Source organism: Drosophila sulfurigaster, chromosome 2L (genome assembly GCF_023558435.1).
Source record: "Drosophila sulfurigaster albostrigata strain 15112-1811.04 chromosome 2L, ASM2355843v2, whole genome shotgun sequence".
Lineage (NCBI taxonomy): Eukaryota > Metazoa > Arthropoda > Insecta > Diptera > Drosophilidae > Drosophila > Drosophila sulfurigaster.
In genome coordinates, this window is record NC_084881.1 from 24,896,628 (window position 1) to 24,921,884 (window position 25,257).

General features: G+C 40.2%; 2 protein-coding genes across 3 annotated transcripts; one reads left to right on the forward strand and one right to left on the reverse strand.

Annotated features, from left to right (window-relative positions):
- The first annotated feature begins 566 nt into the window (after positions 1-566).
- On the forward strand, positions 567-2,903 carry LOC133850925 (protein grindelwald). The gene is made up of 3 exons (XM_062287181.1): positions 567-1,354; positions 2,173-2,466; positions 2,541-2,903. The coding sequence occupies exons 1-3, from the start codon at positions 1,099-1,101 to the stop codon at positions 2,720-2,722; spliced, it is 732 nt and encodes a 243-aa protein (XP_062143165.1). The 5' UTR covers positions 567-1,098; the 3' UTR covers positions 2,723-2,903.
- A 343-nt stretch (positions 2,904-3,246) lies between these two features.
- LOC133850921 (chondroitin sulfate proteoglycan 4) lies at positions 3,247-23,543 on the reverse strand. 2 transcript variants are annotated; one of them, XM_062287177.1, is made up of 12 exons: positions 23,308-23,543; positions 19,930-20,648; positions 13,919-14,115; positions 13,599-13,829; positions 13,317-13,498; positions 11,885-12,473; positions 10,797-11,825; positions 8,229-9,637; positions 8,016-8,169; positions 6,955-7,618; positions 5,990-6,893; positions 3,247-5,340 (listed from the first exon to the last, which is right to left on the reverse strand). In XM_062287177.1, exons 2-12 carry the CDS (start codon positions 20,009-20,011, stop codon positions 3,600-3,602), a joined length of 7,182 nt encoding a protein of 2,393 aa, XP_062143161.1. In that variant the 5' UTR covers positions 20,012-20,648; positions 23,308-23,543; the 3' UTR covers positions 3,247-3,599. The 2 variants fall into 2 exon arrangements, with proteins under 2 accessions (XP_062143161.1, XP_062143162.1); XM_062287178.1 differs by lacking the exon at positions 19,930-20,648 and having other exon boundaries at positions 23,308-23,398.
- Between the last annotated feature and the right edge of the window lie 1,714 nt (positions 23,544-25,257).

Below are 25,257 nucleotides of genomic sequence, written 5' to 3' on the forward strand. Positions count from 1 at the left end.
TTCAGATTTATATAATTTCGAATAAATTGACAGCTAGGTGACGTCAAAATCGCATATTGTTTATAATTAAATCTACGCCAGCCGCAGTTTCATTCATAAAAATGAGTCTGCGTGAGTCAACCAACATTTCAAGTGCCTCTTGGCTTTATCAGGTGCTTTTTTTAGCAAAGTAAAAAAAGTTGTAATCTTTTTGGTTTTATCACTTGATGTTGAATTCGACGAATTTGAATTAAAATACCGGGTACAAAGTCAGCACTCAAAATATCGAAACAAAATAGAAATGAAATCTCAGTTACGAACACACACACACACATGCAGAGAGACAGCATTGCCTGACTACCTGTCTCATCTATAGCTGCAGATACACGTACTCACAGATACCAGATACTTTCGAGTAAACAAAAATAAACAAAAGTCAAGTCAACTCGTTGAGCACATTTTGCTAATGTTTCTCTCTGTATTGGTGAGTAACTTCGCTAGTGTAAGTGTGTGTGTGAGTGTATCTATGTGTGTGTGTGAGTATCTGTGTGTGTGTGTATCGAGCTGTTGTTGGTAACACTTCGATGCGAGATCGTTGCTGTTGCCAGTTGTGACTTGAGTGTGGCTCAAAGCGAGTCGCCAGCGGCTGGCGTAGAAAATAAATTGCGTGTAAATTTCTAAAACAAATATAAGCAATAAAAAAAAAGTGCACAAATTATTGCCAAGCATTAATAAAATAATAGAAAGCAAAGTGCAGTTGCTGAATAAACAAACAAACGATCGCCAAAAGCGTTCGAAAGTGCACGGAATTTGGCCAAGTTAAAAACAAGTTTTAAAGGCGGCACACACACTCACACACACACACGCAGAGAGAAGAAGCGAAGCCGAAGCGAAGCCAGCAATTAAAGAAAGAAGTTCGTCGAGGGGCACAAAGTGAGGGGCGGGGCTGAGTTATGAATCATAGCCAAGTGGCTACAAAGAAACAACAAAAAGTGCCAAAGAGCCACAAAAATATTTTGTTGGGGCTTGTTAACTGTGTGTAAACAAGCGACATAAACAACGCTTTAATCTACACCAGCTTATAAATCGTGGCAACTTCTTCTTCGTCTTCATCGCCTGATGCCTGCCAGGGAAATGCGTCCACTCAATCTCTCCATTGGAGCCTCGCTCCTGCCCAGCTTCTCGCTGGTCACTGCGGCAGCGGGCCAAGGAAACATTCGAGCCGCCGAAGCTAGCCGAGATTGCTTTGGCAAAGTCTGTCATGTGGTGGACGAATATTGCTCGCATTTTGCGGAGAGCTGCATGCCGTGTGCTGGGATTTGCAATGTGACTTCACACAATTATCAAGCGGATATGTGTGTCCAGGAATGCTCAGGTGAGTGCTGTAATTACATTGCATTCCCCATCGATTACATCACAATTGGTTTTCCAAGCAATTAATTGTGCTGTATTTAAACAATCGATTAGCTCATTGTTTGGGCTGAGTATGCAAATATCGCAAAGTCTGCTGAGGGAGTCGAGAGGTTCTTAACTAGTTATTTTTGCGGTTTATAAGATTCCATTGAAAAATAAATACAAGCGCTAAGTTTGTAGATTTTGTTGTTTATTTTAATAAAAAGCTGCCGAGTCAAAGATAAGTCGTGCAAGCACTTGCCGATAACACTGCAATTTCAGAGGTGCTGCATCATAGAGTAATAATTGCATTTATAATTAGTCTATTAGGCATCAGCGAACAGCTAATATTACAAACTGCTTTAAAGTATGAATTTCAAAAGTGCAGTTGATTGGCAGCACTGCAGCTTAGTCAGGCTAGTTACAAGTTATAGGCAGCACTTAATACGCAAGATTATTCAGATAGACTCCTTATGCGCTATCTCGCTCTCACATTCGTCGGACGCCATCTACTAATTATGGGCTACACTTAATATGCAAGCTAGCTTCTAGCTATGCATTCCTTCCGATAGACTCCTTAATTATGGGCAGCACTTAATACGCAAGCTTGATCTTTGCTATGCTTTCTTTTAGCTAGACTCCTCAAGTTCAATCTTGCTCTGACTGCCGTTAAATTCAAAATTCACTTATTATTAAACGACACCACTTTAAAAATGTTTAAAGTTAAATAAATATTATAATTGTATGAAATATGAACCAACAACTTAATATTAATCGACTGCTCTTTGCAATCATTCACAGCCTTTAACAAGTATGAGCTGCTCAATTCCGAGTTACACAGCATCAAGAGCACACAGAATTTGATTTTGCTGCTGCTGAGCATACTCCTCATAATGATTGCCATACGCTATCTCCTTAAGTGCCTGAGCTGGCTGCGCCACAAGCGTTGCATTCAAAAGTTGCTCTCCCGTCTGCTCTCGAAGCCATATCAGAGCAATGCCAATGGCAAGGATCTCAATGCCACAACCATACAGAATTTCAATGCCATAAACCGTGACATTGAACGGGCGCCGTCTCAGATCTACAGTGTGGCAGGTAAGTGGCTAATTTATGACCATCTTCTACCTGAACATTCATTCTAATACAATTTCCCATTTTACAATCGACAGACGCTGAAGGATCTGTGGTGACCATGGCGACGCCTGTGAGCACTCGCTATCCGGCCGAGAATAGCACAACACCAACAACGGTAGTCACTGAAGTCGGCTATAACTATGGGTACGACAATCAGGCAATGGTTGTAACGCCAGTCGCTGAGAAACCTGGCACAAATGCACCACCAGCTTTCTAAATTTACTTGTATCATCATCATTTCACAGCAGCTGCTAAAGCAAATGAAACAGTGTGCATCACATTGAAACTAGTGATATTTTATATTTGTATGACCATAAGCAATTGAAATCAGTTTGTAAAAATACACAATCTAAGTTACTTTAAGATTACCAGCGAAATAAACTTTTGAATTCAACGTTTCCGATAAGTTGTTTCGATAATCCATGACGATCGAGGCGCAGTTTCGATAAATGGTGGCGGCAAGTCGATGCTTATTCTATCATAGTGAGACCGTAGCGTGGCTTGGTATATTTCTGGCAGTCAAAATATATCATTGGAAATGTTGTTTGTGGTCACACCAGTACAACAAAAAAGCTTAACGAAAAAAATGGCGCGCGCGTTAACGTTTACAAAAATATTGTTATTTAAATAATTTAAATGGTGTTACATTTAAATCATTGCATCGCCACCTATAAGCAGTGCCTATCTGCTCAGCTTACTGCTATAGGCAGTTGCATCAAATAACACAAACGGCATCCTGGGTATGCTTAAAAAATATTGTCATTTATTTAAATATTTCGCAATCGTTGACTTAACTTGGCTAATATTGAAAGTTGGCAAATGTTATGGGCTAAAACGAGTGAAACTCCTACATATAAATATGTTTATAAAGATATGGCTGCTGAATTAAATGGCGCAATTATTTTTTTACGAAAATGCTCAATAAAAACTAACAAAGTCCATTTTGCTTACTAACTAAAGTGTGCGTGTGTATGTTTGTGTGTGTGCGAATCTCATAAATCAGCCTTAAATGTAAAAATACAACTAAGCCTAAATAAATATGTATTTGTATGTAAGCTAAAGACTAAAAACTGCCGTAATCTCGAATTTCTCCTTCAGACCCAATACTGATTTCGACGCAACAACGGATTCGTGGGCGGCGCCGAAGGCGGCGAACTCACGGAACCGGAAATGGAGATGCTCTGGGGCACCGAAGCATAGCCAGCAAAGTCGTTGGCCATGTCACAGGATGAGCTCCAGGCATCGTGATCCACGTGATAGGGATTATAGCGTTGCGGCAACATCATTTGCTGCGGATCACACTGATCGTCCGTCTCATCCTCATCAGGATCGTAGTCGGGATATTCGTGTTTATATGATTCCACGGGGATAATCTTGCAGTGCGGTATATTACTGAAACCCGGCAGCGGTGTCGAGTTGCCCGTCGCAGGCACTGAATCCGCCTCGGAGCTGGCATAGTTATGGTGATGATGATGATGCATATGCTGTGGACTGACCGACGTCAAGTCGGGCGGACAGGGCAAGGCAGGTGGCTGATCCTTGGAGATGTCTGCTTTGCGCTTGCGTAGGCCTCGCATTTTGAGCAGCAGCAGCACAATCAGCAGACAAATAAGCAGAATGAAGAGTGCACAACCAACGGCCAGATAATTGATGGATATCTGAGCATTGCCCAGATGCACCGTCTCCGTTTCCTGCACCTGCGAACGATACTCAATGTGCACAGTGCCCTGTGCTGGCTGCACCGTCTTGATGATGAGTTGATAATCAAAACTGTCGCTTTCCGCTGGCGTCTCATCCACGGACTCATGCGGCACAAAGTAGACGACGCCACTGCGCAGCTCCTTGTACGAGAAGATGTTGGTGGAGCGGTCATTCTGAGCATCACCGCCAGCAGCACCTGCCAATGTGTTGCTGCTGCTGCGTATTATCTTGCGCAGCTGTCCCGTCGCTGGCATGCGAGTGATAACAAATTTAGGATTGAATTTGTTCAGCTTCAGCGAGAGCGGATTGTCATTGACCAGCGAGCTGCTTAGCTTCATCTTGCTACCCGCTGCAGTCGAAGTGGACTCCACCTCACGCATGGCAATGTCATTGATCTTTATCACCGGCTCCACCACAACAAGCACATCCACTTGGGCCACATAATTGGTGCCTGGCACATAGGCGCTAATCTGAAACGTATCATTGGATCGTAGCGGTTCCGTCAACATATACGTAATCTGTGCGGTCTCCAACATCTGTTGATTGAATCGCAATGTGGGCTGATTCTTGTACAAGAGTATGCCATAAAGAGGTGAATTGGAAATATTGTAAGCCAATCGATCCAGCTTCACGTTTGTGTCGACTCCAATGTGCTCCAACCTCATAGCAGATCTGTCTGTGCCCTGTTGCAGCATCACTGGCGTCTGTGTGCTGGCTGGTAGCAGACTGATGGGCGCCACTTTGATGGTGAAGATCTCATAGGCCGGATTGAATTGTCCATCGGTTACGGTGAAACAAAACGTTGTCGATTGTGGCTGGCCAAAGTGGACATAAATTATGCGATCATTGTTAATGTCCGCTTGCGTAAATTGATTGGAGAAGACCAACAAATCCTCCGGCTGGCCATTGCTGTTGAGTTTCTTGAGCACACCGAGTGTGGGACCACTCATCACATCGTAGATGATCTCCTCGGGCGGCGTGTCCTTGTCCTCTGTGAGCAGTGCGTCCCGAGTGATGGTGCGATTCTCGCCTTCAACGACAGTCATTTGGGGTAAGTGCGTTTTCAATTGAAAGGGTTGATCATTGATGGGATTTATAGAGACGGGGATTGTCAGGTTGCAGAGGAATATGTTGCTGCAAGTGCGAAGAAAAAGCAAGATTAATGTATGACTAAAATTGGCTCAAAATAATGATGCTAATTTAGTAATTTTCATGTTAAATTTATGGCTCAACATTCGACTATACATTTTTATAGGCTTTATGAACTTTACTTGATAAACAATGGAATTTTCAGGGTATCTTGGTACAAATCTGTAAACTTTATCTTACATATTATGTATGTTGCAACTTTGATAAATTTTCTGTTATGATTTTAGAATATATTCCAGCTTATTCTGTCCGTTAAAAAATTGAAAAATATTTTAAATATTTTTCTTCTTTTGCTAAATTTTCTTTTATGTGTTTACAAGCTTTTTAAGTTCTCTCGCCCTTAAAAATTTCGCAGACTTTAAAAATTTTTCATTGTAAAAAATGTATAGCATTATATGTTCCCTTCTTTTGTGTATATTTTTAGATTTTTCTTCCTTAGAAAATATTTTGACATTCTTAAGAAGAAATCGTAAAAAAGTATATTCTTTCTTTTCTGTATTTTCTATCTTTTGAATTTTTTTACTATTTTTTTATTGGTTGTACAATATATTTGGCTATTTTTTCCATCACTTCTCACTAAATGCAGCTATATCCTATTGCTTAAGTATGTCATTTAAATTTTAAATTAACTCACCCCTGTGTTAGATAGACGCCCATGAGAATGGTGTCCTCTAGTGTGTCCGTGTGATCGTGAATGTAGTAAACTTTCTTAGTAAAGAAATCGCTAGGATGATATCGCTGCATTGTCTTGAACTCGTGTCCCAATCCAATGCTTCCATGCGTGGGCTTCTGCACCGCCTCAATGAACAGCTCGGGGTTGTTGATGCCCGCTCGGGTTTTCAAGTACTCCAAGATCTTGGAAAAGTCTAGCTTAATTGGCACTGAGCCGCCCTCATCCACATTTAATTTAGAAACTGGCAAAAATCGCAGTAATCCTCCCGATGATACAGAGATTTCAATATTGAACTTTTGATCCAACAAGCGATCGCTGCGCTCAGCGACCACATCGAAGAAAAAGGAATCGTTAATACGAAATTCCATGATGACAGCGGTGTGCTCATAGAAGATGTGTCCATTGTCCACATCGTTCTGCGTGAATTCGCTGATCTCTTTGGCATAACCATTGCCCAGATACTCGTTGACAATGCGTCCCAAGTTCGGTGGAACTGTGATGTTGTAGCGTATCTCACGCTCCTCATCCGAGCACTTGAAGTGCAGATGATCGCGGAGTATCTGTTTTTTGGTCAATGGGAAGACGTGTAAGTTCTCATTGTGCTCAGCTAGAATCTCGATGGGTTTAATCTCGATGTTAAGCAGCTGACTGCTGGTATTGAAGAGTCCATCAGTGACCAAAAAAGAAAGTTCGTTTCTTTTCGAATTCGCATTGTGTATGAAGAGTATTTTCTCCGTGTTGATCTCGGCTTGAGTGAAGTGATCGATTTTGTGCAGAACCGAGGACTTTTCAGCCAAGTATCCGCCATAGATATAGTGCACAATGTAGGTGAGATTTTCCGGTGGCGTATCGTAATCTTGGGCGACTAAAGAGGGAGAAAATTGTCAGTGATTTAATAGAAAACATAGTGAGTGAATTAATCTTACGTAGATCTGTGTTCTTGATGATATAACGACCGCCGTTCCACACTTGCAGACCCGTGTTGGTCACCATCATGGGCTCCTCATCGTTGACCGGCACAACGGCAATCTCCAGCTCAAAGGGCACACTCTCCTTGTTCCTGGCCATGGCCACCATGGTTAGAGTATCTGTTGAATTCTCGCTGTCATTGTGCACATATTGAATGCTGCCTTGCTCGAGTTGTTTTTGTGTAAATCGCTTGACCTTCGAACTGCCGGCGAGTATGTGACCCGAACTGGGTGTGACGGTTACAATGTACTCCAAGATCTTGCCACGATAGTACTCCGAATAGGGTTGTATATCGCTGGCAGTTAGTTGCACCATCTTGCCCTCCACCACCGAAATGGTGTTTGTGTGCATGTAAAGCTTCTCGGGAATTATGACGATCTTGAGCATCAGTTGTCGCAGCCATGTGATGCCATTGGTCACATCGAAGACAAAGTAGTCAGAGGATTGATTAACACCCGCTTGTATGTAGAACATCTTCTCGGTGTTGACGGAAGACTGATCGAAGACCTTGCAGTTATACTCGTCGTCAAACGACATGGACTGCATCTCCAGATAGCCGTGCATGGGCGAGGAGGTGACCAAGAAGGTGATGTCGCCCGGCGAGATGTTGGGGTGCACAACCTGAGGCAGAATTAAAATCGAATTAGGACAACAATGCAAAAAGTTACAATTGTTATGTCTTAGGAATAATTATCCAATCGTAATGAAATTTGTAGGAATCATTCAAAATATGTTTATTAGCCAAGTTTTAGATTAAAATTATATTACAGTTTTTGATCGTAACAAAATTATGAATTAGATGTGAAGTGTATTGAAAGAATATGTAGTATAAGTTTGGTAGTTCTATCACCCATCGCTTTGGTGATATAGCGATTAATGTGTGCGGACAGACAGACAGATGGATAAAGTGAAACAAGGAAAGCCCAATTATGTTTTGGTCTCTGTTCAGCTTCAACTATTTTCTTTTTTGTCCATATTTCTGACGCATTTTGAGAAGTTAATAAAACCTTTGGCTTACCTCTAATATGTCCCTGGCGATGAGCACACTCGTGGACTCCTCCACGTATAGTGTGTGATTCTGCTTGACCTGCAAGGGTTCCCAATAAGCTGAGGGATAAATGCGAAAGATTACCTCGCCCTCAGCTGTAATGTTCTTGATGTGCACGCGATATCTGCGGGAGAAAAATTACTATTAGTATCTGCAATGAGAAGTATTTCGTTGCACACTTACCTCACTTTATCCATCGAGGCAATCTCCGTGTTCCAATAGACCAAACGTTCGCGCTCAATGTCCAAGTGCGTAAAGTTGCCCAACGACGTAAAATTGGTGGCCTTGTGCATGATGCTGTTGTTATCCCGCTCCTGAGCTCCTGGTTGTCCGCTGAGATACATGAGAATGCCATACGAAGGCGGTTTAATGACCTCGTAGTAGATCTCATCGAGCTTCATGTCCAAATTGGTTTCCAGCACAAAATCCTTGTTCTTGAGTATGACAAACTTGCCCTCCTGAACAATCGAGGCATTCGCGGGTAGCATGGAAACAAACGGATCCGACGCACGAATCTCAAGCTGACCATTCACCTCGTGCTCGCGATCCGTAACAATGAAGGAAGCGGTGCCCACATCGGGTCCACTGTGCTGGAACAGAATGCGACGATTGGCAATGTCATCCTGACTGAAGGTGTCGATAAAGTGACCCGACTTGTAGAAGGCGCCAATGGTGCTCGAGACATGGGTATAATGGATATCCGTGTGATTGGTGTTCACATCCGCATCCAGATACTGCAACACGGTGGGATTAAGTGTGCGTATGCCATTGCGCACCACATGGAAGACACGCTCTACCGCACTGCGATAAGGTTCATTGTCGTTGACCAGCTTGATGTGCACTTCGATGTTCGACACAAACTGCAGATTAGTCTCATCGCCCGAGAGTATCAGCAGCTCGAAGCCATCGAGAGTGGACTCCGTATCATCGTGACAGTAATAGATGTCATTGCGAAACAGTTGCTCTAGCGTAAACAGCTCCACTGGCGTGGTCAGACCCGTTTGTTCATCGTATTTGCAGACCAGACCATGAGCTGGCGGCACTGCAACATGGAACTGCAGACTCTCGTAGATGTTGAAGCGTATCTCAAAGTGATTCTTGGTAATCAAAGCGCGTTCTCCTTCTTGCACTTTGAGCACTTCGTACTTCTGAAAGTGCAGCTTGTGGATGAGCTCTTCTTGTGGATTGAAAATGATCTGCAGCTTGCCCTGCACATCATCACATTCGGCCACCGAGACCACAAACTCCAGATGATCCGTGAAACTCGAGTAACAGTTGTGATGTGTCTTGTAGTAAATGCGTCGCTTATCGATGTCCTGTTGGGTAAAGGAATCCATTTGTTTGGCCGCCTTGCGTGATCCCTCCACATAGATGCCGCCATATTTGGTTGGCTTCGTGATCTTGTAGATCACATTGCGTGGAAAGCTGCCAATGGGCACCGTCTCGTAGTTGAGGAGTTTGTTGGTCAGCAGAAATTCACGAGTTCCATTGATGGCTATCACACTGGGTGAAGTGCTCGCAATGCGCAGCCGGGTGAATGTGATGCGAAAATCAAATGTTTGGGTCGTCACAAAGCCAAAAGAGGCAATAAACTGCGAGAGATGTGAGCGAAATGCCATTAGTCTAATGTTGGATGTGAGGAGGGAATATTCAAAGTGTCTGAAGTACGAGTATGACTGAAGGAAAAGCTGTCTAATAAATTATTTGGAATTACCTTTAATGTTCTATTTACTTTACGATTTCACTAGATATTTACGTAGCTTTTTATCGGGGTAATATTTTTATACTTTTCTGACAAGTTACTCTTTTTATTTAAAGCTGCATTTTCAAGTGTCAAATATTTTCAATACTATGCACATTGTTGTTGCCTAGTTATTGTAATTCTCAATTATCTGCAACCTATTTAAACTGTTGTAATCATCGGAAAACACAGAACTATTTCAGTAATTCATGGCAATTTCGTAAAGATATTGCTGAGAGATATTTGGTCCAATAATTATTATTAATTAAGTCATTAAGACTATTTCCATTTTAATTATCTCTTTATATGGGAAGCACAATTTGTAGTTTGTGATTAACTGTTATGGTGCCTTTAGGCGGTATAAAGCTCATTGTTTAATAAGTTAAATATTTGCATTTTCCTGGGATTTTTTTTGACTAATTTTCACTATTTAATAAAAACAAACAAGTTGCTTCCGCTTTATGAGAATTTTGTAAAATCTTACATATTTCCATATTTGCTGAGTAATTACTTTCTTTTGTTTGATCTTATCGAAATTATATTGTATATTGGTCGCTTCTGCTTAGTTTATCACTACATTGTAAATATTTACATATTTTCTCCATTTGATGCATAATTTTTTTTGATAAAGGAACTAATGATTAATCATAGGGAAATTTATTTTATAGAATGATTGCCTGTTGTTAAACCCTGAAAATATTATAAGTCACAAAGTTGCTTCTGCTTAGGCTTTGTAAATATTTACATATTTTCCGCATTTGATGAATAATTTTCTTTGGATTTGTTTAAGCAACTTTAGCTTAAGCTCAATGAAGTGTTGCTAATTCTTGACTATGTTAGAATATGTGATTTCCGTCGTTCAGCTTTTTTACGGAATTGTTTTGCCCAATAATATAAACCATTATTCAGTGTCACTTTTGTGGACCTAAGGAGAGTGTTACACATGCTTAGGTAATTCCCAAGTGTTTTGGCTGCATGCCCGAATGTATTTAGTCATTGGAAATACGCACCTTGAATTCGTCTTGCCAAGGGAAATCGCTGTTGTGCAGATACCGAATGTGGCCCAGCAGCAGTTGGCTATCGGTGAACCATTCCACGTTCACCCAGGTGCCATCGATTTGTCGCAGACGCTGCACAATGCCGTGTTGCGGTGGCTTCACAATGTCGTAGCGTATGTCGATGTGCTCGTCCACAGCATTTGTGCCAATGGAGAGATTGGCAGGCGTCAAGAGCAGCGAATTCTTGTGGATCATGATGAGACCCGTGTTGTTCACCACTCGCAGCTCTAGCGGATGCACCGATACAGGCAAGTAGACGGTGTCGCTGGTCTCAATGCCATCGGAGACGTGTAGCAGCAGCTGATAGCTAAAGGATTCGGTTGTCGTTGAGTTATACAAATACGAGACTTTGCCATCATTGACATCGCCCTGCGAGAAGGTTTGCGTATGAATACCGCCCACTAGAAAGCGACCAAAGGCCTCTTGGGACACCGTTGATGGCATTATGGTGTAGATCAAGTCACTGGGATCGCTGTCGGGATCCGCAATGTTAAACAGATCCACATCAAGTATACGCTCGATGCCCTCAATGACACGTAGTATCTTGTGGGAATGCAGCTGCAGTTGCGGCGGATCGTTAACAGCTGTGATATTCGCATGGAGCAGGAAACGATGCTTGCCGAGAATGTTTTCGGGTATCTTGTGGGCATCGCCAAAGATCTGTAGGTCCAGCGTGGCATGATCATTAAAGTTCTCCTGCCCATTGTGCACATACTTTAACTTATCTGTGGCCAGATCAATCAGGTTGAAGGAGCGACAGGGCACAAAGTTGGACTTCTCAGCGGAGTACTGCAGCAGCTGTCCATATTTGGGCTGTTGCACCACATTAAACGCTATGGAGTGCTCATTGAGACTGGGATAGCGACGCGAGTCGAGGAGCACGTCAATGATGTGCGGCGAGAGAAAAGCGGTGCCGCCTTCTAGCAGCTGCAGAGGCGAAACATAGAGCAGCTCCAGCTCGGGACTCGTTTCCGTAAAGATCTGTAAAGTAAGAGATTTATGGAGAACACTTTCTCTTCGAGATTTCGTTAGCTATTTACCTTGAAAGGCCCCTGAAAGTCAGCTTTGATGCAGTAGCTCTGATCGCAGTAGCAAATGAACTCATCCACGCCATGTTGACTGCATATTCCGCTCTTCAAGCACGGACTATACTCCACACACGGATACTTCCACACACAGCCCAGCGCCAAGTGGCGCGAGATGGTCATCTCACCAAAGCCCAGCGGCAGATTATTTACCAGAATGTTGCGAATGCAGCCTTTGAAGCTGAGCTCATTGATGCGCAGTCCCTTGTTGATGAGACGGCGACGCATTTCCTCCTGCACGCCACCAAAGAAGACGCTCTTCTCCAAACTGATGCTCGTCTTGGTGTCATTGGCATGCTGACCATGATATGGCAAGTGAACATCGTCCAGTAACAGTTGAGCCATCAGCGCATTGTAACGCAACTGCACACGATGCCATTTGCCATCGGAGATGGACTCGTTTGTCCAGAACTGCACCAGGCTGCCCTCCTTGTTGAAGGTCAGCTTTAGCTTCTGATCCTCAATTTCCAGCAGCATAAAATCGTAGCCACCATTGAAGAAGAGCGTACCCGTCTCAGTCATGGTGCGAAATTGAAACGAGAGGCTGCAAGGGCAAAGAGTTTATTTTAAATGTGTTGAAGCATAATTAATCTTTAAGATTGTATAGCTCAAAACATCGAAAATATAGTAAGCAAAGGTGAATTAAGGTGGCACCATATCTTCTTATAATATCAGAGATTCTATTAGTATTCGACTCCTTTATTTAATACTAAAAGATTCTTAGACATTTCTACATTTTTATTGGACAGATCGTATTCTACTCATTGGCACATTTATAAGTATAAGAATAGTGATACTATACTTCTTACTATAAAGTATAAATAGTATAATTCATCTATTTAGATGTAGAGTTTCTATAAAATAAATAAGTTTAAATCAATTTTAATACTGAAACTATTTTACTTTTCGTCTATTTAGATTCAACATAATTATACACTTTTCAGTATTAAAATTTATTTATTTTTATTTTTAAATTCTAAACCATAGCTAACTGTAATCCGATAGTATTCTTTTCTTTTCAATGTTGCTCAAATATTCTTATATTTTTCTTATTCTTATAGGCCAGATAGTTTTCTACTCTTTAGTACATACTTTTATAATATTTAGATGTGGAGCATAGATTCGTATCCTTCTATTTTCTACAACATAATCTTATATAATGTAAATTCAATAAATGATAAATAATAAACGCTTTTGTATTCCTTCAGTTTTATTTATTTTAAAATTAATGCTATTACTAAATGTCACTCCACATTTCGATTTATTTTGGCTAAGTATTCAAAAGGGTCATTTCTCATTTTGAAGCATCAAAAGTGATGTTGAAATGATTTAAACCATAAGCGATAAAACTTAACTAAGGAACTTTCACTTTCCGATTTAAACTTACATTTCGCCCTCGGCGTGCGACTCCTTGAGCATGAGAGCAAAGGAATCGTTGCTCAGGAAACTGATGCTGTCCTGAGCTCCGCCATCGAACTCATTGCTGCAAGTCCAGGTGACGCCAGTGCTGATCGTGTGCCCTGTGCGATCTTTGGCACGCTTAATGATGTTGATGTTGTTGTAAAAGACCTGCGAAATGGTAAATTACAATAAATTACTTTACGCTCATCAATTTGCGGGCTTGTTAAGCCTTCAGCTGCCGCTGCTGATGATGATGATGGCGACTCACATCGGAGATGCAGCCTCGAAAGCCAATGACATCGTCAAGGAATGCGGCCGTAAAATCACCAACGCCGCCAAGGAAGGTGCCGAAATGTACATTGAGGGCGGCCAGATCGTCGGGCAGCTGTTTGCGCATTATGTGACCATCCACCTGCAGGGTAACATTATTCTCGAAACGTTGCACGGCCACATCGTGCCACTCCAAGTCGTTAAGCTTTTGCTTCTTGGGCGAACGCAGCTGCAACAACAACCGGAATGGTTGGAATGGTTCAAGTTGAAAAATATGCAACAGGTTGAATGGAAATGGGAATGGGAATGAATGCTCACCTGGACCACATCCCGTTCAATTTTATAGCTGAAACTGATGAGGCCATTCTCGAGACGCAGCAGGCAGTAATCGGTGCGACCGGCGGCCAGAAAGAGGAATGCATCCTCCTGCTTTGTGCGAAACTTGACGCGTATGTTCGTTGACATTTTGGCCTCCTGCAGCGGCATCGACACGTAGCCATCGCCAAACAGCGAAACTGTAACAATGTAACATACGATATGATATTGAAATTGAAATGGACATCGCATCAGATAGACAGAATAACATATGAACAAGTATATTTTGAGTAATCGCACTACACCCATCTGGCATGTGGCATGGGGCATGCGGCATACGGCATGTTGCAACCGAGTTGATTGTTGATTGGCAATCGAGCTGCCCATTAGACGCACTCCGCACTACATACGTGAGCAACTCAGACACACACACAAAATTTGTCCAGCTCTTTTGGCCAGCTGCCTGTCAGCTTGTCAGTCAATGTCTGTGCACTCTGTCAGTCAGTTTGTCTGTCTGTCTGTCTGTCCGACAGTCAATCTACGCGTATCTCTTATTTATCTATCTGCAGATCCATCTTGTACTTGATTTGCTTAATTACGAGTTTGCTGGGCGTCTTGTTTGCTTTGCTCTGCGCTGTTTTGCTCTGAAATATTTCATCTTGCCCTCATTCTGTGTGTGATCTACGCTTGTTAGAGTGTTCTCTTTGGAGTATAGCTATTTTATTGAGTGGTTTGTCAATAAGACAATGCAAAGCCATGCAGAGCGTGAATTTCAGTTTTTAAATTATACATTTCATTATTTATTCATTATACCCGCTACCCATAGGGCAGAAAGATATTGTATTGTATATTCTTGAAGTATATATATGTATTTCTTGTTGAAAATTTTTAAGAAAAACTTTTATATGACAAATTATGCATACTGCAATTGGGTCCTAACTGCTTTGACCGATAATCTGGTATATTTTGATCTCTATGGTATATTTCTTATGGTATACCTTCGGTATATTTTATGTATCCGGTATATTATTTGGTATATTTTAAGAATAATCGGCACTGTGTTGTATTTATTCAAAATGTGTATCGGGTATTTCACTGTCGAGCACACTCGACTATAGCTTTCTTATTTGTTTTTCTTTATTCTTGGGTTAAACACCTTTGCTAAAGAGCCTTTCTTTCTCAGTTGTATATATTTTGCCATATGGAATAATATCTTTGTATATATATTTGTTAACATTCATTCTTAATTTTGCGAATTATCCATTCTTTATGTTTCGTTGAACTTTCTTATAAAGCAAAGTGTATAAACTCTTCGTCTAATTTTTTGATTGCATTTACTTGGCTAATGATACTCTCGTTTCACGTCTGTTTTTCAAGGCAACGATATGATTTATGTGCTGTATTGTCTATAATATGCGACGCTTGTGCAATAAATTATATAGAAAATAAATTTGTCACATTTTGGGAGGGCTGCATTGAAAATCTGAGCTATTTTTGTAATTTGTTTTGAACAACAGATTTCATATATGAATGGCAGTTCATGAGCTGCCGTCTGGTCTCAACTTTGACAGCAATTTGTTGGACAAACATTGGATGGCCAATCTCTTTTGCTTGTAGTACTATTATTGACCTAACCCACATAAAAGTATTTTAGTTGTATTTTCGTGTGCCTGCTTAAACAAACAGAAGAAGAAGAAACAGTTGCACACAAATGTTGCAGCTAGCCAACAACTTGCAGACTGACAACCGTCAACAAGATAAACAAAGCAAAATGAGAAACAAATAATTTCTTTTATTGTTGTTGTTGTCTTTGTTGTTGCTGCTGTGATCGGCGTCATCGAAGGCGTCGGCGTTGTCTGCGTTGGCAGAGTCATTTTGACGCCAATTAGCAGCAATCAGGCGTCAACCAAACAAAAAAATAACAAAAAAAAGGAATGAATGAAAGAAGAGACTGGCGCAAAACCTAAAAAACACTTTCCCAAACGCATTGTGTTGACCCAGATTAGGCTATCGTTACGGTTTGTTATTGAATCAAAAATCAAATTGAATAAAAAAAAAAAGATGCGCAGGCGTTGAATAAACAAAACTGCAACAAAGGCAATTTGCATTCAACAGTCAGCAATCAGCAGTCAACGGTCGAGAGTCGAGAGTCGACAGTCGGCGGCAGCAACAAATGAGACATCATCAGGCAACACCAACGCACTGCCAGCTCATAACTTGTGTGTTGCAAAGAATTATGGCAACAGATGCGCTGCAGCTTGACATGGACCACACTCTCCACACTCGTTTGCTCCCTCGGTATCTACCTAATGTCAAATTTATGTTCTTGCAACGTGCAACATGCAGCCGCATGCAACTTGGCTGCATGGATAAGGTAGCCACAGCAGCAGCAGCAGCAGCAAGCGCATATTTATGTTATGGCCAATGTTTATTTTATTTGAGTTATATGTCGCGTTTAGTGTTTCCAGTTTTTGAGTTTTAGGTTCGCCTTTGATGGCCACACAGCAGCATTTCCACTTCCACCTCCATTTCCACATTTCCCATTTTTCTTTATTTTCGGGGAGCTTTTAATTAATGTTTCTTTTGGTGGCCTGCTTGCAGGTATTCGTATTTCGCTTGTATTTCATGTTTCATGGCATTCACTACACCATTTCTGCTGGCATTGACAATTTATAATTTGCCTCGCATTTCCCTTTAGCTAATTTCCCTAATAATGTCGCTGTTTATGTGATTTGTGAGCCAACTTCGTGCTTTTCAGCGAATGGCACAACAAATTTATGAAGTTTCCTTCCACTTTTATGAACTCGAATTAATTGATAGTTTAGTTTCGACTAAAATGCATTTTTGAAAACATTTTATGAGCAGTTTGAGTAGAAATATTTCTTAAAATAAAAGTTTGTTCCAATTTAGCATATTTTTATATCCAAGATTATTCTTTATCTTCTGGATTATTTTCCAGTTTCAACTTGGAATGCGGCTGTTGCCAAAGTCAGCTTAATAACTTGGTTAATTATCATAGTTAGCACATGTTATTGCCACTATAAATTTTATTGCTCACTCTTACTTTCAATCATCCAACTTGATCTTTACGGCAAGAGAGTTAAAGCACTTTCTCAGACAATATCGTTGCTTTCCCCCCGGGGGAGAGCATTATGCCATAGATTTTATGGCTTCATTGTACGGCTTTAGAGATCAATTTAAATCAAATAAAACCGCCATGACCATACAGCAAGCACATTTGAGAACCCATTTGTGCCTTAGCATTGCATTTTATGAGCATACCAAGGCGCAGCAGATAAACATGTTGCATGTGTGGAATGCTGTGCTGCATGGAGAGTCGCATCGCACCCTAATTAGACCCCGGGGCCATATAAAATTCAATTATAAGTATGCCTTTGACTTTTCTTTGCTCATCTCCCTCCCCCATTTGCTATATTAGTTTGCCTATATCAATGACAATCGACAACTCATAAAGACACAATTCTCACATGACTCAATTCCGGTTGGCGTTGACAGTGCATGCAATGAGGTTGACAATGGACAACGGATGTCGCCAAAATAAATTTTGAGTGCTGTCAATGTAAAGTCTGCATGAGTTTTGCGACCAGTTAGCTGACATGTGGTGTTATTTATTATCGGATGCAAATGAAAGTGAAAGCTGAAAGTGACAAATACCCTTTAATCTTTAAGAGGAAATTTTCTTCTAATTATTATAGAAACACTCATCATTCTTGGTTATTGTCTTCGTAAATAAAGAAGATATATCTTCGTGTTTTGAATACTAATACAATGTATATCTTTTTTCTAATCGAAATTAAATGTAAACTACGCCAACGATTTTAGAAGATTTATTTAGAAATGCATACAATTATTTCCTTTAATCTTGCAAAATACTTTTTATGTGTTTTCGATCATCATAAAGATAAAGCAAAGTTACTTCGTTACTTATATCTGAATACCCTGTACATATATAGATAAAAAGGACAAGAATTAAATTCTATAGAGAAAAGCTGTTTTATCTCTAAATTTATTCATTTAAATACAACAAGTTATTAAAAATAGATGATATTTTCATATTTAACATATTTGGATTGAGTTGTTCACAATACAAAGAAAAATGACAAGCAGATTAGCAAACAAGTAAGAAAACTGCCTAAAAAAAACTAAAGAAAACCAAAGGTAACATCTACATATATATTATTAAGTTGAAAATATACCATAGAACACAAAAATTACTATCAAGCACAATTTGTCAATAAGTCATCAACGTTTTTATATTTAAATTAACTTTGAATCAGTGTGAAAGTAAATACTCCTTACTTGGGATTTTCCACCCAAAGGGTATTAAAATAATGAATAATCAAGAGAACAGCAGCATATGGCGCACCAGATACTCACACTCGATCAGCTACAGATACAGATACATTTGCATCTGCGCTTGTGTGTGTGTTTTAACAGTGTTAAAATTGGCACAATGCGTTGCGCGTGTAAATGATTTACATTTTATGCTGTATAAATAAAAGTTCTGTGAAAATTCAAATGAACCACAAAAAGCAAATAAAAAAACAACAAAAACGAGGAGAACGTGAAAATTCGCAGCGAATGCGGCGAGAATTGGGATCGCGAATGAATCATGCGACGTTGTGTGTCTTCCAAAGTGACGTCACGTGCCAACTAAAAATATCATTAAAAATACATTTGCGCCCCAAGACCAAACAACCAAAAATACTCTTCATATATACTACAATTTGAATATATATAACATGTAGATATATAGTGTTGAGAATTAAGAGCATGGCAGGCAGCTTTCTTGGTGTGCGTTTGTGTATTTGTGGCTTGCAACGTTTTTGTGGTGTGCCACAGCGGCGGCAAGATGGCAACAAAGTGGAGACATCGACAACAACAACAATAACAACAACAAAAGTGCGCCTCAAGTCAAATGTCAAGCGTGAAAAATGCGTTAAGTGCAGTGCGACGCCGCATTGTAGTTAAGTAGTTGGATTTTATGGCCAGACTATGGATGCGACTGTGGTTACACTATGGATTTGGATTGCTTGTGTTTGAGCTTGAGAAAGTTGCGCCCTAACTAACAAAATGCTACAAACTGGCACAAGACCAACCACAGCTGCAACAGTTGCACAATTTGGACACGGGCTTGGCCAGGAATTTGCCTAAAACTGAGCGGAAAATTGACCGAAAAATCCGCTCTATAACGAATTTTCAAATTGTATTTTGAGGCAAGCAAATGATGAATAATATTAGCTATTATTTAAAAACAGCAAACAATTTTAATTGAGTAGATAACCAGAGAGCTTATATAGGGAAATTAATCATTTCCATTGGCAAAATGTTTGTATTTAAATTTTGCCCAAAAATTAATTGAGAGTGCTGAAAGATTTGTTTTAATAACATTTGTTTAGTTTACTTAATTCCTCACATAAATTTATATATTAAAACTGTCGAATTGGTAAACTTTTCTAGTAAAAGTTAATACAAGTCGATTCTAAATATTCCTAGTTGTTTTAGTATTAGAGAGCTTTCAAAAGCTGTCCATTGAAAGGTTCATTCAGCGCTACGACTTCTCAACTGTGCATCGTGCCCGTGTGAAAGCTCTACTGATAATTTTCTTTTGCTACACTTGTTGCACACTGTTCCAAGTATTTGGCATATTGCTACCCACTGTGACTACACCATTTGCAACTCTTTATTTTGACTTTTATTTATTTGTTGGCAGCTAAGTAAATGCGATTTGGACATTGCCCACGTTGCTGGCAAACTCAAACTCGGCAGCTTCTGCAGCTTCTGCTCGATTTGCTTTTGGGGGATATTGTGGCCAATTCGTGGCTGGCCATATTTGTAATGAGCATAAATCGTGCGTTGATCGTTTGCCATGATAAATCGCATGTTATATGCTGGGGCACTCTCAGGTACTCGTATTAAGTTCTGTGTGTGTTGCACAGCTACTGTGACTGTGATTTCAAGAGCGTAACATTTAATTAACTGTCGCGACTTACCTTTCATAGACGTTGCCGTTTGGAGCAACTGCAGCATGGCCAGCAGCAGAAATCCATATCCAAATCCGCAGAGGCGCGACATTGCGCTGCAGCTGCTTTGAAGTTTTTGTTTTTTTTTTTTGTTGTTTCTAGCGAAGATCACTGGCTACCCCAAAGGAAAGAGTTGCACTAGCAGTCGATTCGTTTTTCGTCGTTGTTTCTTTTTTGGTTTTCGTCGTTTTTAATAATTCTGCGTGTTAATTGATTTTTCATGGGGCCACGCATCCGTCGTCGTCGTATACACAGTGTGTGTGTCTTTAAGTGTGCGTGAGTGTGTGTGTGTGCTCATAAAAATAGCAACAACTGAGACGCAGCAGCACGTCCTGGTCTACGGCAACATAGACAGATGCTGCATGTCATTTCGTTGACAGAACTCATGCGTTTGCACTAGGGGGCCACAGTAGCCATAGACAGAGCGAAAGACAAGACAGACAGACCGAAAGACATCCAGACGGACAGACATCCAGTCAGTCGCACTTATTGAGGGACTCTACTCTGCCTTTGAAGCTCCTGGTGTCTATTGAGGCACTGCTTTCAATATCGCAATTTTTTGCTTGATTACGTTTCAATTTGCCTTTGCCGCATCTTTCACACTTTGAACACTTTATTTTTCTTTTCTGTATTTTTCGTAGTTTTCGTTTTCGTTTTCCAATTTTGTGTTGTTTATCTTTCTCTGCGCACTGTTGAAGAAAATCAACATATTTCTTTATTATTTAAAATGTTTATTTTATTTTGATTTATTCGGAATTTTATGACACTCGTGAGGCTCATTTAGTTTTCTTTTGGAAGCCACTTAATTCGTTTTTTATTATCATTTTTAAATGCACAATTAAATTATTTAATAACCACAACATTTAGCTCAGCTCAATTGTATGTTGTTTTATTGGTTTTTAGATTTTATAAACTTTAAAATGTTTAAAGTATTTTAGAAGATTCCAATTGAGCTGCGCTTGAATTTTTGTTGATTTATTATGCATTTTATGTTATATTTCTGACTGCAATCTGATTTATATTTTATGCCAAAGCATTTTGCTTGGCACATCCCAAAGCACAAACATTTTGTTAAAAGACATACTCGAAGAGACACATACAATATATATCATTGATTAGCGTATCTGGATATTTTATGGACACTTAATTGAGTTGCTGCCACCGCCTGCCGCCTGCCGCTTGCCTCTTCTCCCTCATTTCTTTGCCGAACTGAGCTGCAACCACTTCAGTTGAAACTGCGCAGCGGCAGCGACGATGGCGCTGAGTAAAATTTATTATATTTTGGGCCAAGTGAGAGAGACGCCCATAAAAAGTGGCCGCTTAAGTGGCATGCCACGCAGCTTAGCATTGTACAAAGTGTGGTAGATACATTTTTGATCAGCCAAATTGCCAGAGTGGAATTTCTAGTTCATGATTTATTTTTCGCAATGCAGTCAAAGTTCAATGCAACCGCTGCCAGGCAATTTATAAATAAAAATACAGAGAGACTGCAAAACAAAACATGATGAAAATATCAAAAGGCCAAATAGGGCGCAAAAACACTTTCAAGTTTAGATGCAAATCAACAGCAGCAGCCGAAGCGAACGCGCAAATCCCTTGGGTGAATATCCGAAAAGAAATCCCCTTGGGAATGGAGATGGGATCCACGAAACGAAGAGGAAACATTTCCCCATTTCCCTATTGCTGCGACTTGGCGTCATTTTGCTGCCTCTTTCGGCGATGGCGATGGCGACGGCGACGAACTTCAACAACTGTGACTGGAAAATGAATTATTTACGCTCTCGGGCAGCTAAAAATACAAACGGGACGACGGCATTATTATGAGTACTATTCCCTATATGGCGGAGACGCGATAGGGCGATAAAATGAAAGAGAGAGAGAGAGAGAGAATGCGAATGCAACGCCAGGTTCGACATCCTGATGAGGGGGGGTCAATTGCAGTCTAGGTTTTCCATTTCCATTTTTATTTCGAGTCTTGGGCTTGTTAATTTTTACATGTGCCGCACACGGCACAAGTTGTTTGTCATTAGTTTTATAGTCCCGTTTGGGGGCAGTCAAAATACAATTTGAAAGATGCTTGGCCAACGAAATGTGACAATCGCTGGCGGAATTTTATGACGGGCGCGTGTTCTCAACATGCTGCGAGCATTTCCATAAAAATTCATAAACATAAATGTATCTGTCAGATGCAGCGCCGCCGTTGCCAGAGATCACCTAAGCTAAAACATGTGCAGCTGCATTTTTGAGAAAGTTCTACAAATTCTCAGATATTTTAGCCAGATACGCATACAATATTTTATGGTAATTAAAATTAGTGGCAGGCCAGACAAAACGCCATCTCATTTGGTAGTCCAATATCTCCATATTCCAATTTGATAAGTCAAAACTGTTTTAAACCTTTTTGTTTGGTAGGCGTTAGATAGTCCCCTGCCCACAACGATTTTCGACACTTTCCTAAATGCTTCTCTTTTCAATTCAATTCGAGAGCTTTGTGCTGTATCGTTTTTTGATTTATGATTGAAAAATGCACGATGAATATATTTTGATTTTATGAGTGTTGCTCATTTATGTGGGGGATGTATATCCGGAAATTGAAACTTTGTTGAAAATGAAGACGCTTTACAATGTTTATATTGAAAATGTAGATCATTTATTTAGCATAATATGCTTAATTTGATCATAATACTGCGGAAAGCTTGGAGATTTCAAATATTTGATATAATTGTATTATATTCATTATTTTTTCACTTTTCTCATTCATAATTTCTTGACATTTTAAATTTTACTTAATATTTTCCATTTTTTTAAACACATTATAAATACATTTTCTTTGTTTATTTTTATTTCACATTTCCACACAATTTTCTTTAGTCGCTTTATACTGAAACACTTTCTTCACAATTTATTTCCGTTCTCTGGCGTTTTACAAAATATTTTGTTTCGCATCTCACATGTGGGGCCGACAGCTAGATCTATATCTAACATATATCTACCACAAGCCCCCTTAGAACAACAAACAGCATCAAAATTCATGGTCAATTTGCACTGAGCAGAGGGACTTTGTGTGTGTGTTGAGTATCTTATGCACATTGTTACACATACACATGCATGTGTATATCTCTTGAGACAACAACAAACGCTGTCATTCAGCATTTCCTTTATATCCAGAATTCCCGATAAAAAAAGAGGCTAAAAAAAGGCCGCCACACTGAAGCAAAATAAATAACTTAAAAATAAATTAAATTTTTTAACTGTGCGGTGGATGGCTCAGCGCGCTTTTCCACTTACTGCACACACACACACTTCACATAAACTCTCGTAAATATGTATTTTTGTGGATACACTCACATTGAGGGTGCGCAGAGTTTTCCGCGACGGTCGCCGCCACCCGCACCCGCAATAAACCGAATGTGTTCGATAAGCCAAAAGGCCGCAAAGGCACAACTCTCTAGCTAAGTGAAGTGAACAACCAACCGAACCGAAGAACCGCAGCAAACTGAACGCGGAACGCCGAAAAAATACAAAATGAAGACAACCAAACAGCCCGACGTTTTCTCACAGACTGACGGCACCGAAAAACCGAAACGAACTCGAAAAAGAAAATTCCGCACGCAGTGCTCCGCGCAATGCGCAGTGAGACTGAGACTGTGACTGAGACTGAGACACACAGAGGCAGGCAGAGACCCCGGCTGGTCGGATGGTTGGTTGCTTGCTTGCCTCTATGGATGGATGGATGGTTGGTTGGTTGGTTGGTCGGTCGCCGGGCCAAAGGCGCACCCGCGAGTCACTTTTACGCGGTTCACTCCGCTCCACTCGCACTCGCAAGTCGCACACTCGGTGCGCTCAATCCAATAAGTATGAATGTATCTAGATAGATGCTTGCGCACTGCCAGTGATGAGCTCTGTTCCCTTAGCTGGCATTTCCTTGAACTATATTATGTTTTTGCAATTGCAATTATCGATGATTCACGATGCATATACTTTTTGCTTAATATTGAGCTGAGTGGTATGTCATTAGTATGGCATGTTTAACTTCTTCTATATATTTTAATAAACCCTTAAAATCTACAATTTGTGCCGATGAAAAGATGCAATGAACTCAAGGTTGTACATAAATATCTTTTGGAGAAACTCGGAAATTATACGAATAATAAATATTCTACAGGATAACCTCTAAAATTGTATAAAGTTTCTAAAAAGTAAGCACTTATTGGGAAAATTATCAGCAAATCCTTCGAATTTTGTGAACAAACATTAATCTCTTAATTTACTACTGTGCTGATTAACTAAGATATTTTATGTATTAAAATGCTTTTTAGACTTTCTGTAAATTTACAAAATTTCCCGTAATATAAAAGTGCAATGCCTTTCAGGTTGTGAACAAATTTTTTTTGTAGAAAAATCTCAAATTGTTTCCTATTCAAAAACGAAATATTGTCCAGGATAAACTTTCAGATTTTATACTCTTACAGTTCATATGATCATTTGTATAATGTTCTTAATAATGCTTTAAACACTTATTGGAAAGATCAATATTAGCTTATTGATATTTTCAGAACTACAAGATTAAGATTCTGTTTCCCTTTATACGATTTATTAATTATGATCTTTTATATACGAGTATACAAATTCCTTTTAGACTTTTTTTCAATTTACACAATGTTCTATAACATTCTATCCTATTAAACGAACACTACAAAATCATTCTCTAATTATTTCAATTCCTACAGAATGATTAATATTTCTAATTAAACAAACGAGTATCTATTGGAATATTCACCCCGTTCTATTGAGCTTCTTGCGCATCTCTAGCAGCAATGAGAGCTGATTTTCGTTGAGCCTCTGTACTTTAGCTGTGTGTGCAACATTGTCGTCATCGGCAACTTCATTATGATCGTCAACTCTTGTTGTTGTTGTTTTCGTTACTGTTGCTGTTGGTGCCCATCCCTTCCTTCCTTCCCTTTAAAGCGAGAGCGCACGCGAAAATGCGGCGATTGAGCAATTGCGAGCGCCAAGCGGTGCCTGCCTCAGTTGTTGCCCCTGCTGCTGACACCGCCGACGGTCGACTGTCGTCGTTGTAGTCATTGCTGTTGTTGTTGCTGCCCCGTTTGCTGCATCTGTTGATGATAATGATGATGCTCAGCATTGTGGGGCGAGTGCGACGCGTCGCACACACATGTGGATACAATTTGGCTGGGCCATTGCCACATGTTGTTTGCCTTTGCAACGTCGCAGTCGTCAACTCCTTTGCCAGAGAGAGATGCGATATGTGTGTGTGTGTGTTTTGGTGGTGTGGGC